The sequence below is a fragment of the Cervus canadensis genome, chromosome 22 (assembly GCF_019320065.1).
Source record: "Cervus canadensis isolate Bull #8, Minnesota chromosome 22, ASM1932006v1, whole genome shotgun sequence".
NCBI classification, from domain to species: domain Eukaryota; kingdom Metazoa; phylum Chordata; class Mammalia; order Artiodactyla; family Cervidae; genus Cervus; species Cervus canadensis.
The window spans coordinates 36,133,255-36,150,083 of NC_057407.1; the positions used below are offsets into that span (position 1 = coordinate 36,133,255).

At 40.0% G+C, this 16,829-nt stretch overlaps 1 protein-coding gene across 3 annotated transcripts in view; it reads left to right on the forward strand.

The window, feature by feature from the left end:
* The window catches only part of CNTN4 (contactin 4), a 975,711-nt gene that overhangs the window by 785,746 nt on the left and 173,136 nt on the right, over window positions 1–16,829 (forward strand). For all 3 annotated transcript variants that reach the window (XM_043443117.1, XM_043443116.1, XM_043443118.1), the window contains 3 exons: window positions 2,455–2,557; window positions 6,387–6,571; window positions 15,796–15,932. In XM_043443117.1, coding sequence (XP_043299052.1) covers window positions 2,455–2,557; window positions 6,387–6,571; window positions 15,796–15,932 — 425 coding nt within the window. The remainder of the gene's footprint in view (window positions 1–2,454; window positions 2,558–6,386; window positions 6,572–15,795; window positions 15,933–16,829) is intronic.

A 16,829-nucleotide genomic window follows, 5' to 3' on the forward strand; every position in this document is an offset into this window, starting at 1 on the left:
CCTTGACCCCCATATTTTCACTTTATCATCTCATCTCCCTTCCATGCATGAGGCACTGCAGTGGAAGTTGTCTTGATATCCTGGGAGGACAAAAGACCTTTTCTCTTGGAGTTCCCTTGTGGCACTCTAGATCGGAATCTGCCTGCCAGTGCAGGAGATACAGTTTCGATCCTTGGTCCAGAAAGATCCCACATGCCATGGAGCAGCTAAGCCTGTGCACCACAACTACTTAACCCAAGCACTAGAGCCCACGGACCAAAACTACTGAGTCCATTGCTGCAACTACTGAAGCCCATGCACCCGGAGTCCGTGTTCCACAGGAGAAGATGCCTCAGTGAGAATCACACACATCACAGCAAAGGGTAGCCCCCACTCACACAACTAGAGAAAGCCTATGCAACCAAAAAATAGAGAGAGAGAGAGATGAAAAAAAAAAAAAACTTCCTCTCAAGGCAGTTGCTTTTTATTAACACTGCTCTTAGAGAACACAGCCACACACAGCACTCAAAGGTGTTAGCTTGTTGCTGCACTCAGAGTCATGCTACTGATATTTATGGGATGATGAGTCACTTGTATGGGCTGTTTGTTAGCAGGTTCAGCAGAAGTGTGTCAATGCAGGTGTTAGTAAGCACTATCTCTTTATGGTCCAGCTGTGTGGCACATGCTCTAGGAAAGGCAAAAGGACTCAGAGACTGGCCACAAAGGGGGGAATAGTTTTGTATCTGAGTGTGTCACACATGGATTTAGTGTATTTGAATTTAGTTTGGGAGTGTTACTCCTGCAGCGGTGAGAGGCCATAGGAAAATATTTAGACCAGAAATCAGGGACCAGGTTGCAACCTTGAATGTTGGTCTGTTGTGAAACTAAAGACAAACTGTTTAACCCTTTTGGGAATTACAAGCTTGCTTGTAAAAGACAGAGACAGACTAGAACTGTGATTTCCATTTTGGTGGAGGGTTTAAGGTTCTTTTTAGAACAGGTTGTTGCTAGGTATAGGTCCTTTCTGCAGAGAAGTGTACATCTGTGAATGCCAATATTAAGAATGCTGAACTGGGACTTCACTGGTGGTCCAGTGGTTAAGACTCCATGCTTCCAGTTCAGGGGGTACAGTTTCTATCCCTGGTCAGGGAACTAAAAATCCCACATGCTATGTGGCATGGCCAAAAAAAAAAATTTATTAAAAAAAATTGCTGAACCAAATTATCTCAGAGACACCTTCCATAGCCAATCCTCTCTGTCAGTCTATGAAAAGAAAATAACAAAATGACTATGTTCAGCTTTGCACTTCTGATGACATACGTCCCAACAAATCTAGCAAGACTATTAGATCATCTGACACGAGGGGTTGACTTTTTCTTTTTTTGCACATTGAAGAAATTCCCTTGCTGCTTCTCAGGCTATGAAGTTGCAGATAAAGAGGGTCACCTCTGCAAAACGCGTAGAATTGTTTCTCTGAGCCATTGTTCCTGTCCCCATCCATACCTTACTTTTAACCTTTTCATCTGAATCCTTCAATCTCTTTTTTCTCTAACTGTAGGAAACCTAAAGAAGAGATGAAATGGAGGATCCTATCATGTTTTAGTTAGCTAAATAATTTTAAACTTTATATTGCCACAGTTGAATCAGAAGCCGTAGAAAATAACTAGAAATTGGACAGAAATGGATGTATCAAAATAACTAGAGTAGTGGTAGACAGCATTAAGAATGATTGATGAGAAATGATTCATAAGCATTTAGTTGTAAAGCATGGACTTAATTTGTTAGGCTTTGCTACCTTGGCTATGATTGTACAGTAATTTTTTGAGATATCGGAAAATGAGAAAATAGGACCTTCAGGGTAAAACTACCATTGGCGAGGTGGGTATCACTTACAGGCTATTTCCTATATTTACTTCCTATTATTCTTTTATCATTGTTTCAGAATATAATAAAAATATATTAATTTTGTGTTATCTTGCATATACCAATTTATGACTCAATCAGATTGGCTTTCAAAAGTGAAAGATAATTTGTGGTTATAAACTGATTACTCAAAAATGTTCTTTATAGAGACACAGCTAAAGCATGCACATATTTTTTAACATATTTTAAATTTTAGGCAGTATATTTCCAAAAAAGAAATTTAATAATGTGGTATTAGTGGTGACTAGGACTTAACCACCCCCACTTTTTTTCTTCCATGACTACATTTTTAACAAAGTGTTTTTGAGAGGTAGAGTTGTCCGCATGGAGAATTTAATCCTAGGCAGATGGTGTGGTGCTGGAATACACATTTCCTCCAGCAGTAACTGGGAAAGAAGCCACGATTCACGGCTGTTGGAGATAGGAGCCTCTTTAAATGAAGGGATTAATTGCATACACAATGATGTATAGGAACATCCTGCATTAACACAAAAAACACTTGTGTATGTCTTAAAAGACTCTCCAAGGCTTAGCTCCTTTGTTTATTCACAGGGGTGATGGGCGAATATGAACCAAAAATAGAAGTGCAGTTTCCAGAAATGGTCCCGACCGCAAAGGGAACAACGGTGAAGCTGGAATGCTTTGCATTAGGAAAGTAAGTTCTGGTTTCTCTCCTCCATTGTCCTCCCTCCGGTTTGGGCAAGTAAAGAAATGTCTTTGCACCGTTCGCAGTAATGGTTTATGAAGTAACTGAAAAGCAAGCCAAGCCTGTCTCACTGTGATTCTGTGTGTGCATCTTTGATTCTGTCCTCTCACCATGGAGAAGGGATGTGGCGTGGCGTGAGAGGAGTTAGCTGCCACTGTGGACATGGCCACAAAGCAGAGGAGAATGGGCAGTTCTGAAAGTGTTTCATTCTATTACGATAACCTGTAATGTGGAGAAGGCAATGGCACCCCACTCCAGTACTCTTGCCTGGAAAATCCCATGGATGGAGGAGCCTGGTGGGCTGCAGTCCATGGGGTCGCTAGGTGTCAGACACAAGTGAGCGATTTCACTTTCACTTTTCACTTTCATGCATTGGAGAAGAAAATGGCAACCCACTCCGGTGTTCTTGCCTGGAGAATCCCAGGGACGGGGGAGCCTGGTGGGCTTCCCTCTGTGGGGTCGCACAGAGTCGGAAACAACTGAAGCGACTTAGCAGCAGCAGCAACCTGTAACGTACATGTTGTCTGACCCAGAATGACAGGAAAACAATGGCCTCATCTGAGGTACAGTGAAGTTGACTGTTTGGAAAAAGGTAGACTTTCACTTGGGTCCCAGCTTACATCAAACTTTTCTTGTATTTCTTTTTAAAATGAAAGTCTCTTCTTTCTAGTTTTTTATTAAAATTTATTTTACTGAAGTATAGTTGATTTACTATATTGTGTTAATGTTCGCCATCTATCAGAGTGATTCATTGATACATACATATGTTCTTTTTCATGTTATTTTCCATTATGGTTTATCACTGGATATTGAATACAGTTCCCTGTGATATACAGTAGGACCTTGTTGTTTATCCATTCTCTCTATAATTGTTTGCATCTGCTAATCCCAAACTTTCAATCCACCCCTCCCCCAGCTCTCTCCCTCTTGTCAACCATAAGACTCTTCTCTATGTTTGTGAGTCTGTTTCTGTTTCACCAGTTCAGTTCAGTCACTCAGTCATGTCTGACTCTTTGCGACCCCATGGACTGCAGCACGCCAGGCTTCCCTGTCCATCACCAACTCCCGGAGCTTGCTCAAACTCATGTCCATCGAGTCGGTGATGCCGTCCAACCATCTCGTCCTCTGTTGTCCCCTTCTCCTGCGTTCAATCTCTCCCAGCATCAGGGTCTTTTCCAATGAGTCAGGTTTTGCATCAGGTATCCAAAGTATTGGAGCTTCAGCTTCAGCATCAGTCCTTTCGCTAATTATTCAGGACTGATTTCCTTTACAATTGACTGGTTTGATCTGCTTGCAGTCCAAGGGACTCTCAGATAAGTTCATTTGTGTCATATTTTATATTCCATATATAAGCAATAGCATCTTCTTTCTACTTTGGCTAGAGATTGGCAAGACCTAATATTCTCTAAGGAGTCTCTGTTTTACAGAGTTATCTGAAAATTATTCACAATTTTATTATTCAATCTGTGGAGTTTTCTCAGTTAAGCCTACTTGGGAACCAGTTAAATTTTCCCTAGAGTGTCTGTCAGAGGGCATAAAGAAAATGAAAAATAGATCAGTTAAGATTTTGCTGGTAACCCTGCAGAAAAGGTTTGGCATCAGTGATAAAAACTTTCACCTGAAATAAGAATTTTTAGTCATCAGTGCACTTTAATGATGCATGTGAGTCTCTGTGGCCAACCTCATTTATCCAGCTAACCCACTGCCAACTCCTCACCCTTTTCCTGGGCCCAGGTGGTGGCTAAGGCAGGGACACTAACTTTTGCTCAGCGTCTGTTTTAGCAAGTAATCTTTATTCATATCATTTTGTATTTCACAGCAACCATGCAAGAAAGTTGTTCCTTTTTTTCATTTTATTTTAGTGCTACAGAAAGGATTCTTTTGGTTGTCCTGTTTTCAAGTCAGGGCAGTATACCCTACAGTAGTATCTTTACTTGGGGGCCGAAAAATACAGTGCTCATTTTTTGTGTTCTGAAAACTTACTCCATTAAATAAATTATGACATAGCTGTAGGATTGAACACTGTACTGACATTAAAAGTCAAGTTGTAAAACAACATGTAAGACCTGGAAAATGCCCATTATTTATCACTAAGAGACTAAAAGTAGATTGCTAAACAGTCGAAGATGGTCCCATTTTTTATTTTATATATGCTCAGTTGCTTCAGTCATGTCTGACCCTTTGTGACCCCATGGATTATAGCCTGCCAGACTTCTCTGTCCATGGGATTCTTCAGGCAAGAACATGGGAGTGGGTTGCCATGCCCTCCTCCAGGAGATGTTCCAGACCCAGGGATTGAACCCACATCTGCTGCATCTCCTGCATTGCAGGAAGATTCTTTACCACTCAGCCACCGGGGGAGCCCATTTGTATATATATATTTTAGGAAACTTAATGCACAGAAAAGATAAAAGAACGTAACTGGATGGTATAGGATGTATTTGGTGAGTTCTGCAAGGTGACACCTCAAAAAATCCATGGAGAAAGACAGCAAAATTTATGTTGTTCCCACTTTTAAAGGGAGTATGATTTAAACTCCATTCACACTACTTGAATGGCACTAGAATGAAAACAAAGGACCCAAATTGGGCTCCTCCAGTCTACACAGAAGTGTTTGGGTATACACATGCAGCTGCAGAAACACATCATCACCGCCCACTTAAGAGCAGAAAGACTGGTTATTTGTACTGGCATGTTTTAACTGTCTATCTCATCACATGTAAAGATACCCATCATGTACTTTTGATAGAGCCTTTTCTGTATCTTGAGTTAGTTTCTGCCTAATGAACTTAAATTCCTCTAAAACAAGTATAGTCGAGTTGATGGCTCTAATTTTTTAAATACCATCTCAGGTTTCCCAGAGAAGATTAGCAAATCTTTAGTCTAGTTTCTTGTCTGTGTGTGTCTTTGTGAAAAATAAATAGGTAAATAATTGTATCCCCTGCTAGGAAGCCGCAACTCAAAAGCTGTGGTTAGCTCGCTAAACCATTGATCTGCAGATTCAGTGATGCCCTTGCCATTTAAGATGCATTCTAACAGTTTCAGCTGCAGGATGATAGATGCCTTGAGAGTACTTAAAGTCCCCACAGGTTGCCTCTTTCCTTATCTCGCTATTTTAAGATAACTTTCCCCAAACCACCCTCCTAATGGACTGCTAGAAGCTGGTAGGGGCCCACAGAGGGTGTTCCAAGAGGCAAAAAAGTAAAGCTGCCAGTTTCTTATCCACTGAGCCTTGAAACTGACACCACATCACTTCTGTCTTATTTCAAGACATAGTAGCCACCTGGTTCAAGCGGAAAGGGTTCTGGACCACATCTTAGTGGAAGGCATTTTTAATTCTCCACATTTATACATGGACTTTTTAAATTTTTCGTATTTATGATCTTAAACAGATGCACTGGAAAAAATGTAACAAGCATATAAAAGTCTGTTTTTATTTCATTGGTAATATTATATATTATATGGAATACCTTCTTTAAGGTTAAGAAAGGTTATTTGATTTTAAGGGCTTCCCTGGTGGCTCAGCTGGTAAAGAATCTGCCTGCAATGTGGGAGACCTGGGTTCAATCCCTAAAGAAAACACAGAGTACATAATATTACTAGAGATGTATCACTGAAATCATAATAGTGATACATGAATAAATGACTTTTGGGGAACACTGCCTAGTGCCAGCTATATAATGTTTGGAGCCAAGAAGGAAGGGATTGTAACAAGCATAGATTCAAATAAAAGAAAGTTTCTCTAACATGATTCACTCCCTTTTTTTCTTGCCACCAGTCCAGTACCAACTATTATCTGGAGAAGAGCTGATGGAAAGCCGATAGCAACCAAAGCCAGAAAACACAAGTCAAATGGGATTCTTGAAATCCCCAATTTTCAGCAGGAGGATGCTGGCTTGTATGAATGCGTGGCTGAGAATTCAAGAGGGAAAAATGTAGCAAAAGGACAGTTGACTTTCTATGGTAAGGTAGTGATTCCAGTTTATCATTTGTTGACCTTCTTGGTATTAAAACCCATAACCTAGGAGATTTTCATTCAAGGTTCTTCCGAAGGATTGTTCAAAATACCACTGTGTAAAACCCTGTTTGCTGCCTAATTATCATCCCCTGGGTTGTTCTGGGTGGGGAAGGGGAGGGTGGGGGCAGTGGTGTGGAGACAGCAGAGGGGAAGATACAGGCTGATGTGTTGAGGGATGGATATTAGTGTGAACACACTCACAAAGGACCTATTTTTCCTGCTGCCATCAAGCTGCAAACCTGACAAGGGAAATGTTTTGTTATCCCTCCTCCTGATTTATTTATTTATTTCTAAAGCTCTCCGCTTTTCTTCATCAAATTTTGACTTGGAGCTCGTGTTAATCCTTGGTAATTGCTCCTATTTGGTAGCGATTTAATGTGGTACCACGAACATTTCAAAATGCATGCTGTCCAAATTTAGTTCTTATCAGAGTGGAGCGTGACAAATCTGTCTCACCCCATAGACTCTTTCTGTGCAGCTGCTCCTATTTCAATCAAATCATCGGCATTGATCCAAACAGAACACAAATGTAAAGCCTCTAACACATGGTCATCCATTGAGCCTGTCTTGGAAACCCAGTTAGGGTATCACTTTGGAATCAAGAAAGGGATTTCACTGGATAGGCATTTTGAAATCAAATTGAGTTCTCCCAAGTTGGAACATGCCTGAATCCCATGGAGTGTTGAAAATAAATATTATAGATTGATAATTATTTAAGAATGGCTTAGGTAAACAACAGTGTATATTAAAGGGATAAGAGCAGTTCTTTAGGGGCAAGTTGTAGCAAAGACTTTAAACCTTCTGATGTCTTACAACAACTGATACCACAAAAGTCTATTTATTTCATCAGATCTTCTTCCAGAGCATTTTGGATTTCAGATATGGGGAAAAGATTTTGTTCAGTAGTCATGTAAGATTTTTTAGAAGCATGATTAGAAATTGGATGGAGCTTTTGAATATCAGCTAGCCTTCAGCAACCTCCCCATCTGGCATTTTGGACTCATACCTGGCGTTGCCCAAGGGATAAAAGAATACACATGATGTTAGGCAGTCCTTCACATGATGACTTGAGTACCAGTTGTTTAAATAAATATGCACCTTTTAAAAATCACCCATCTTCCTTCAACAATACTAAAAGACCAACTCTACTCATGCCAAATGGCAGACCTGATGCTTGATCTTTGCTCTTTCATAAACTATGATGGTTGACACCTTATTTGATTGGTTGAAAAACAGAAGCCATCACAGTTCATTGCTAGAAAAACTTAAGACTGTAGGTTACAGATTTGTTCAGTGAGATGCAATCACTGTGTTTTTTAAGTGTTTAGGGTACATTTTTCTCGTTAGTGTAATAATCATTTCTCCTACATCAAGTAGGAACAACCTGAAAATGTTCAGGTAAATGGCCTGTGTTTTCCTTTTTCAATTAGTTAGATTGATTTTTCCATTCAGTAGTTGTGATCTCTAAATGTTAGTTGTGTTGCTCAGTTAATTGATTGAAGTAATTTTTCACTTTTATGGTTTTCTTTGAAGTGAAATACCTGTTTTTCAGTATATTAAAAATGTAGGAAATATTCTGTCACCAGGAGTTGGCATAGTGCTTTCTAGTAGGTCATAAGTTTCCTACACTGGAAACAGAAGATCCCAGAGTTAGTCTTCTGGAGAATCAACCTTATCAATAACCTTCTGGAGAAACAATGAAAGGTTTTCTGGGACCCAGCCTTGGAGATGAAAATCTGATGCTAACAGCGTTTCCCTTTTAAATGAAGTCATCTGCATTCATCCATGGGAAAAAAAGCCAAATGAAATGTACCTGTTTTCTGAAGATAACTCAGCTTTTTCCTCTGTTGTCAACCACCCTAGGTGTTAGAATCTTGTCAGATCAGTTGACTTCATGATGCTGGGCTGTTGCATCTTTTTTATCCTTTTGTTTTCCCTCAACTAGCATATCAGTGACACGGAAATTATCGAATTGTTTTCATTGTCACAGGAGAGCTTAATTATGCAAAAGTGCTTGGCTGTCATTTTTTTTTCTTTGTGGTCTCTGTTGGGTTTTCTCAATACAGTGTTCCCAATATCCAGCTGCCCAGATCTCCAACTTAAATGAGTTTTTATAATTAAAATCACCATATATATTTCACAAAAGGGGAGAAAGTAGCCCCAGTTCCTTATCCATGAACATGCTATGTTTGTGGACAAGAGAATGTCTGACAACGTTAAGATGTGCTGTGCTTGGGGACAATAAACCTTGGGTTTCAGCTTAGAGACCTGCTTGTCCTTTTTGGTTCCAAGTTGCTGTATCCCATTCATCCACTCTTCACTTGGGAAACCAGACAGGTGTACTCACTTCTGTTCTGGCCTGACAAAATGGCAATTTTCTGATCCCACACTGAAACCATTTAACCTTCCTCCAAAGGCCTGCTGAGCATGGTTTGTTGCCCCTACATTCCCTCTATAAGGGTCATGGGAGCCTGTGTTCCTGGCTGGTGTGTTTCCACTGTGATTGTGTCTTTAGTTTAGCATGTGCTACTCATGTTTGGGAAGAATTGAAGCTAGTTCAAACACAAACATTTTTACCCATCTCCATCTTCCCGAGTTATTTGAGCCATGACCTGAACTTGTCTGTGTGGTTTAATCTGCTCTTTCAGGTATTTTTCAGTGTTAAAAACTTACTAAAATAGATGTTATGTTTTCAAGGATACTTTACTACAAATCTTTGTTGCTTAAAGGTTGACATTTTCCAAAATGACTTTAATATATTATTAATTTGTTCAAATTTTTTTTTTTATTGCCTACCAGGTGGCAGAGCATTAGACACTTAGGACTATAAGACAAATCCCTGTCTTCAAGGAGCTTTTCTTTCACTAGGAGCAGACAGGCAATTCACTATTATGCAAATAAATGAACTAGAAAATTTCATAAAGTGATAAGAGTTATGAAGAAGGTGGTTAGGATGATACGATAGCAAGTAACTAGAAGCAAAAGGAGGAGCTACTTATTCCAGTATTCTTGGGTTTCCCTTGTGGCTCAGCTGGTTAAGAATCCGCCTGCAATGTGGGAGACCTGGGTTCGATCCCTGGGTTGGGAAGATCCCCTGAAGAAGGGAAGGGCTACCCCCTCCAGTATTCTGGCCTGGAGAATTCCATGGACTATTCAGTCCATGGGGGTCGCAAAGAGCTGGACACAACTGAGCGACTTTCACTTTCACTTTTCAGGAACAGAAGAAAGACTTCATAAGAAAAGTCACTCAGGAAAGACTTGTCTGAGATTTGACTTCTGAACTGAAACCTAAAGGGTGAAAAAGAGCCATGCTTTCAAAGGGTAGTGCTTTCCATGCAGAAAGTAAGGAAGTGCAGAGGCCCTGAGGCAGAAGACTACTTAACATGTGTGAGGTGCATCACGGAAGCCAGCGTGGCTAAGTCCTAGTGAGAAAGGATAAAGGGTTTGGAAACAGAGGGGTGAGGGTGGGCAGATTAGGCAGTACTTTGTAAGCCAGGCACTAAATTTGGGTTTTATTCTGATAATGGGAAACCACTGTGAGATTTTAAATGGGGAATGACTCGACTGTATTCATGCTTTTAAAAGATCACTCTGGTTGTTCTATGGTGATTAGATTATAGGGAACCAAGAGTAAAATCAGGATAAGCAGTCAGAAAGCCAACCAGGTGAGAAATGATGATGGCTAGGAAGCAAAGAATAAAAATAAATGGAGACTTGACATGTATTTTGGACTTAGAACCAGTAAGACACTTTTTTGTCATTCCTACACTTAGCCATTTTCTAGATAAGGAAACTGCTTTCCAAAGAGGTACTCATGTTACTGATTGAAGCTACATAGTAAGCAGAGTGAGTGGTAGTCGCTCAGTCGTGTCCGACTCTTTGTGACCCCGTGGACTGTAGCCTGCTAGGCTCCTCTGTCCATGGAATTATCCAGGCAAGAGTACTGGAGTGGGTTGCCATCTGCTTCTCCAGGGGATCTTACCGACTCAGGGATGGAACTTTGGTCTCCTGCATTGCAGGCAGATTCTTTACCATCTGAGCCACCAGGGAAGCCCATAGTAAGCAGAGCTAGGTTCCAGATGCTATGCCTGTTCTTTCATGCTGGAAGTTCTCGGGCTTCAGAGTGCAGTTAGAATAATCTGAACATTTTATTAAAGTACAGAATACTGGGTTGTACTCCCCAGAAGTTCTGATTTTGTCGGGCTAGCGTGGGATCCAAGAATTTGCGTTCCCATGAAGTTTCCTGGTTGTGCTGATGCTGCCTGCTTGCGTCCACAGTGCAGAAGCCATTGCTCTTGTGCTGGGTTGTTTCCAGGTGGTAGAGTGAACCCTAAGAATAAATTACTGCAAATAAAGGTGTTCCTCCTTCCTCTGAAAGCTCGCAGACTTCTGTCACATCAAGTGTTATGACCCGTCTACATAGACACAGTGGAAGGAGGATGCTACAGTAATTATCTCTGAAAAAAGGAGAGGGAGGTATAAAATGGATTTAATTCACTTGATAATTATTCATCTTTCCACCTCATTATGTCTGTAGCATTCCTTTTTGCACAAATAGACCAGTGGAATAACAGTCATCATTTAGAAAAATGAAGCATGAGCGAAATTTCCTGATATATAATACCTTTGTACAATTTCTCCTAGATGTAACAAGTGTTAAGAGAGTAAAGTCATTTCCACCATGAGGAAATAGGGAATATAATATTCAAGCAGTGAACAAGACTATTTTTCAATGAATCTATAATGTTTGAGTTGGAAGGATCTGTTGGAGCCAGCTCTTTGATTTTTATAAAGTTAAAAATAAAGACCCTGAGACATAAAATAGCTTACCCAAGATGATAGAATGAGTGAGAATCAGAGATCTCATTAGACCTGTTCTGTGTTCTTTGTCTTGCCAGTAAGACATTTTCACTAAATAGGTAAAGAGGAAAAAAATCCATCAGTCATTCAGATACTTTATCTGCTTGTTTTCCACAATCAAAGTCATAAATGAAAACATCCAGGTGAACAATTGACTTTTTCACTTCCTCTTTTCTAAGGAAGTGACTTATAATCACCTGATTACTAAGCCAAAAAGAGCTCTTTTTATTTTCCTTTCCAATTTACATCTATGGCTGTATGTCGAGACCTTGTGGGCTATGGGCCTTTGGCCCTAAAGGCAAAACTGTGGGCTTCATGACCCTGCAAATGGTATGGGAGGATATCTAGTGTCAGAATATGGAAGCATCATGTAGTATGGTGTACTAATCTCCCCATAGATGTGCTATGTATGTGTGGTCACTAGCTAATATTCAGTCTCACAAAGTGGCTTAAAGGATAGAATGACCAAAAGAATGAACACAGCGATGAGACAATTTTGCACTTAAGCAAGAGTCTGCCTGATTGTCCCAAACAGAACTGATACCAAGACCCTTAATATCCTTGAGTATAGCTTAAGATAGATTCATCTTCTCTAAGACTGTGTAAGCAACCAGAAATAATTTTGAATGGCTGCAGGTAATCGTTCTAATAGCAACTTAAATTATTTTCCCCCATTTTATCTTTTCTTTTTTTCCCTAAGGGCTAAGGCTCTTGATGGCTTTTCTTTCTATTAGAAGTTTCTGGTTTTGGACAGTCAGAGAGCCAGATACCTCTGAGAACTGTTGACCACTAAAGTCAAATTATATCTGTCTGCAATATAAATTGTTATTAGACAAGATGCTTGCATGATCCCAGTGGCTGGATTATGCATCGACTGAGGTCATTTCTGGCAGTTGTTGAACAAAAGATTGGAATGAAGAGCTTGTTCATTTATGCAAGAGACTAACAATGTCATAGAGTCAAGTAAAACCCAATCATTTAACCTTGTATTTGAATTTGTATCTTGAGAACAAGACTAAAGATTCGCTTTAGAGGAGAGAATCTTCTATTCAAACCTTGAAAGAATATAAATGGCCAAAACAGATGGTTCTGTTTTAATATGTGAATATGATAATTCTGTTTAGTATTTGGGATCTACATGTATATAATGCCCAAAAAGCATTTAGACATAAACTTCTTTTTGAAATAATAGGGCTGAATTAACCTGTTCAAGCCTTCCATGGAGCTATTTTTTTAGACATGGTGTTTTCAAAAGAACCTAGATATTAAGTGATAAATACCACGGACCCACATACACTATCCAAAAAGAAGTTAAAGGAAACAATATTTTCTCTTATGCACTAAAGTGGACCACTTGTTATCCAAAGGCTTTGAACTCGGTGACCCAAAGAGATATGTAGATATATGAACAATTTCCATCAGGTACAAAAACTATTCTATTACAAAAAAAACTCACTCACTTAGATAAGATTCATCCAGTCTAAGTGAGTGGCAGGAGAAACCTTCACTGTGTGGGTTTCTGCCCTGTAGATCTGCAATTGGCATGTTAAAAGAAAGATTACCTCATCCTTTGCCATATATATAATACAGTATTCCATTCTCAATCCCTGTGGGCCCCTGTCCATATATTGACTTCAAGAGGAATGTGTTTATATCATTTCAAATTTAGCTCCTATGAATTCGTTTTACTTCAGGAGGAGTAGATTTTTGTCCTTCAAATCTGGTTTCTGAGAATTAATTTTACTTTAAAAAAAAAAGGAAAGTATCTGACGATGTCTCACAAAGGCTGAATTTGCTGTTGATTTCACCTTGACCAGCACAAACCACTACCATTGAACATTCTTGTTGAGAACCTTAACCTCTGTAACCCTTTTCGAAGAGAGAATGAGCGCTCAGAAGGGTTTAATTAGTTAGAACTTTGCAAGGGCTTTTCAAAATCCTCTCAAGGCCCTCCCTTCCCTTCTCTTCTTCCTATCCTCTTTGAGATTGCAAGATTGTGTTTCCAGCTTTCTGTGTTTTTGAAAGAAAGCCATGAATAAGCCCAAGAGTTACAGGAAATCTATGACATTGAAATCTCTGTCTCTGCATGTGGTTTTGATGTTTCCTTTTTGAACTTCAACTTGACATTGCTTCATAAGTTACATTTGCCCTTCCATTTTTTTTTCTTCCTCACTCTCTTTGAAAAGTTTGGCTTCGTTGTTAGTATTCCACACAGATTTCTATAGTTTTTCTTGTTTGCTTTGTTTTCATAGACCCTGTGGGGGGTAAATATTCAGCAGGTTGCATGTGAAATCAGGCCCACAACTGCCATTAGCCTCATCAGTGTTGCACATCAAATTCTCCAGACAGAGAACTGAAAAGGTACTATCTACCATCTGAGCTCCCTTTGCAAAGCAGCAGGAAGATAAAGAACAATGGCAGACTTGCAGCTCCTTCAAGGATAAAGGTTACAGCCCTGCGTTCAAGTTAATGCTTCTTGATGTTATAACTTGTTTTGAAAGCTGACCCTTTCAGCCTTTTGAAACAATGCATCATCCACATCAGTAGAAGATTTGTAAAATTGTGTTTTGCTCTTTGAAAAACATGAGATTTGCTTATAGATGGATAAAAGGAGAAAGTAACATTTATTCAGAGACCTAGGGACCTCTGCTGGTTAAGTGAGTTGTTTTTCCAGTTTTTCTTTCTTTTTTTTTTTTTTCATTGTTGAGAAGATAAGCTTGAGCGCAGCACTAGTCATTTCCTTTTGAATTAAATTATGAATGATTGGTAACCTCATTGAATAAAGATACTGAAGTCAAGTCAGCTAAGAGATATGTTAAGAATACTGAGTAGCATCTTCTGATTAAAATACTAATACCAGTTCTAACTATTGGGTTCAAGTTGGTAAGCATTATCCTATGCAAGTGCACAGTGCGAAGATACATTCCAGAATGACTACACTTTGCTTCTTCACTTTGGGCTGAAGGTTTTCTGCCTAATTACGTGTGCCATTATAGTCTACTATAGGCTTTAGGGAAGGCTTGATATATATGAAGACTTTTTAGGGAATGTGGGTTAGTATTGTCTTTATTTCCCTTAAGAACAAGGAGAGAAAATGGGACTTTATTTGAAGCATGAGAAATGAGGCACAATTTTGGTGGTAGAAGGGAGTGGTACAGCATTCCCCAGCCTCTTTGGCAACAGGGATGAGTTTCACGGAAGACAATTTTTTCACAGTCCAGGGGTGGGAGGATGGTTTCAGGATGATTTGAGTGCATCACACTTATCATGCACTTTATTTCTATTATTATATCATCTCCCCCTCAAATCATCAGGCATCAGATCCCGGAGAGTTGGGGACCCCTGGAATATGGCATTGGGCAGTGTGGGCATTGAGTGCAGTCTTGAATTCTTGTGTTAGGCAGGGCAGGACTCAGTTCCTTAAGAAGGTTTGTGAAAACCAGGGCTCATTCAGAGATTTGGAATTGTAAGGCCATATGCTAACAGAAAATTTTCTATCAACATGAAAAAAAGGTAATAATAGAAAATGATGATAGTCTTGATGGAAAAAGGAGTCACAAAAATTATTTATATGATGCATGTGAGAGACACACAGAAATATAATGGCTTAAAGAAGAAGTTTCTTTCCTTCACACAAATCTCTCCAAAAATAGGCATGTGGGTCTGGGGTTGCTTTATTCCAGAAGATCATTCAAGGTCAGCATCTTCATCCTTCATAGCTTCATCTGTGGGCCCAAGGCTATTTCACTTGTCATTTTCTAATCAGTGAGAAAGAAAAGTGAGAATCCAGGGCTGGTATCTTTAAGTCAGTAACCTGGAGGTTGCCCTCATCACTTCCACACACATACCACATATCATTGGTATGAACCTCATTCATACCAATTACCAGTTACCTCTAGATGCAAACGAGTCTGGGAAGTACAGTGCGTAGCTAGGAAAACATGAGCCCAGCCTAAAGTAACAAGAGTGGTGGTGGGAGATTCCTTTTATTAAAAGGAAAAAATGAATAGATATTTGGGAGGAGGAGCAGTTTAATTTTACCCTATGACTCATGATAGTTTTGCTCATTTTGCCTTTAGTGATGGAAAGAACAGCCAGATAGGCTGCAAAAACAGTACATTCAGAGCTGGACATGAGGTGGGGTATTTTATTCTAAAAGTACCCACTGAACTTCTCCCCAGCTTTGTAATTGGCATAACCTCTGGAAAATTAATTTTATCATAAACCCTTTTCTGTCCCTTGATTGCATATGACAAACATGAGTTGAACGTGCACTGAATGTATGTCTTTGCTTTGTGAACTGCTGTAGCTCAACCGAGTTGGAGTCAAAAAATAAATGACATCCATGTGGCCATTGAAGAAAACGTCTTCTGGGAATGTAAAGCCAATGGAAGGCCCAAGCCTACATACAGGTGGCTGAAAAATGGCGAACCACTGTTAACTCGGGTAAGCAAATGAATGATAATTGTGTCTTAATATTGACTTCAATGTGGCGTGTGGTCTTGTTGCTATGGAAACAGAAAAATGACCAATTGTTTCCAAAATTATATGTAAAGAAATGCCATTAATAGTGGAACAAGTGAGTGTGGTTGATAGAAACTGTACATAAATCCAATTCTCCATCGCTGCTCAGCCTTGTTAAACATCCATACCGGATCTTTGGTCTTCAGAGGTTAGCATCACTGGCTTTACAATTGGAGAGTTATGCTGAAGGTCTGGATCATGTAATTGTGCTAAGATACAAGTTTGCATGTACAGGTGAGTGTGTAAGACTCTCAGCATCCAGTTCTCCCCTTCAGTGTGGTTTTATATTGTCTTCTGTCTGGGAAGACTAATGAACAGCACAGTCCAGTACATTGACCAGCAAAATGTTCACTGTGCGTCAGACATGTAGCAGTGGCACGTGCAAACTCGAGACTGACACCTCTTAAAGGAACAGAAGTGAAAGAACAACTAAAAGTGATGAGCAAAGTGGGAGGCACCAGTCTGTAGGCCCTGAAGCAGGCAGTAGTAGCTGAAAGCTCAGATATTAAAAATCCTCTTTGGAGACCAGGTTGCAGTATCCTCGCAGCTAAGGCTTAAGTGAAAAAGCAGCCAAACTGCCGCCTGGCTTAACAGGACTCTGTGATGTGAGAGACGTAGAAGGTACCAGGCTGCGCCTCCTACTGGCTCTAGGCAGGAACTGCAGTAGCCTCAGCATCCTCGCAGATCCCGGGACCTGAGAGAAGCCATGAGTCTGGTTATTTCTGGACCAGCAAGCCCAGGGAAGCGCTTCCCTGATAGCTCAGCTGGTAAAGAATCCATCTGCATTGCAGAAGACCCCAGTTTGATTCCTGGGTCAGG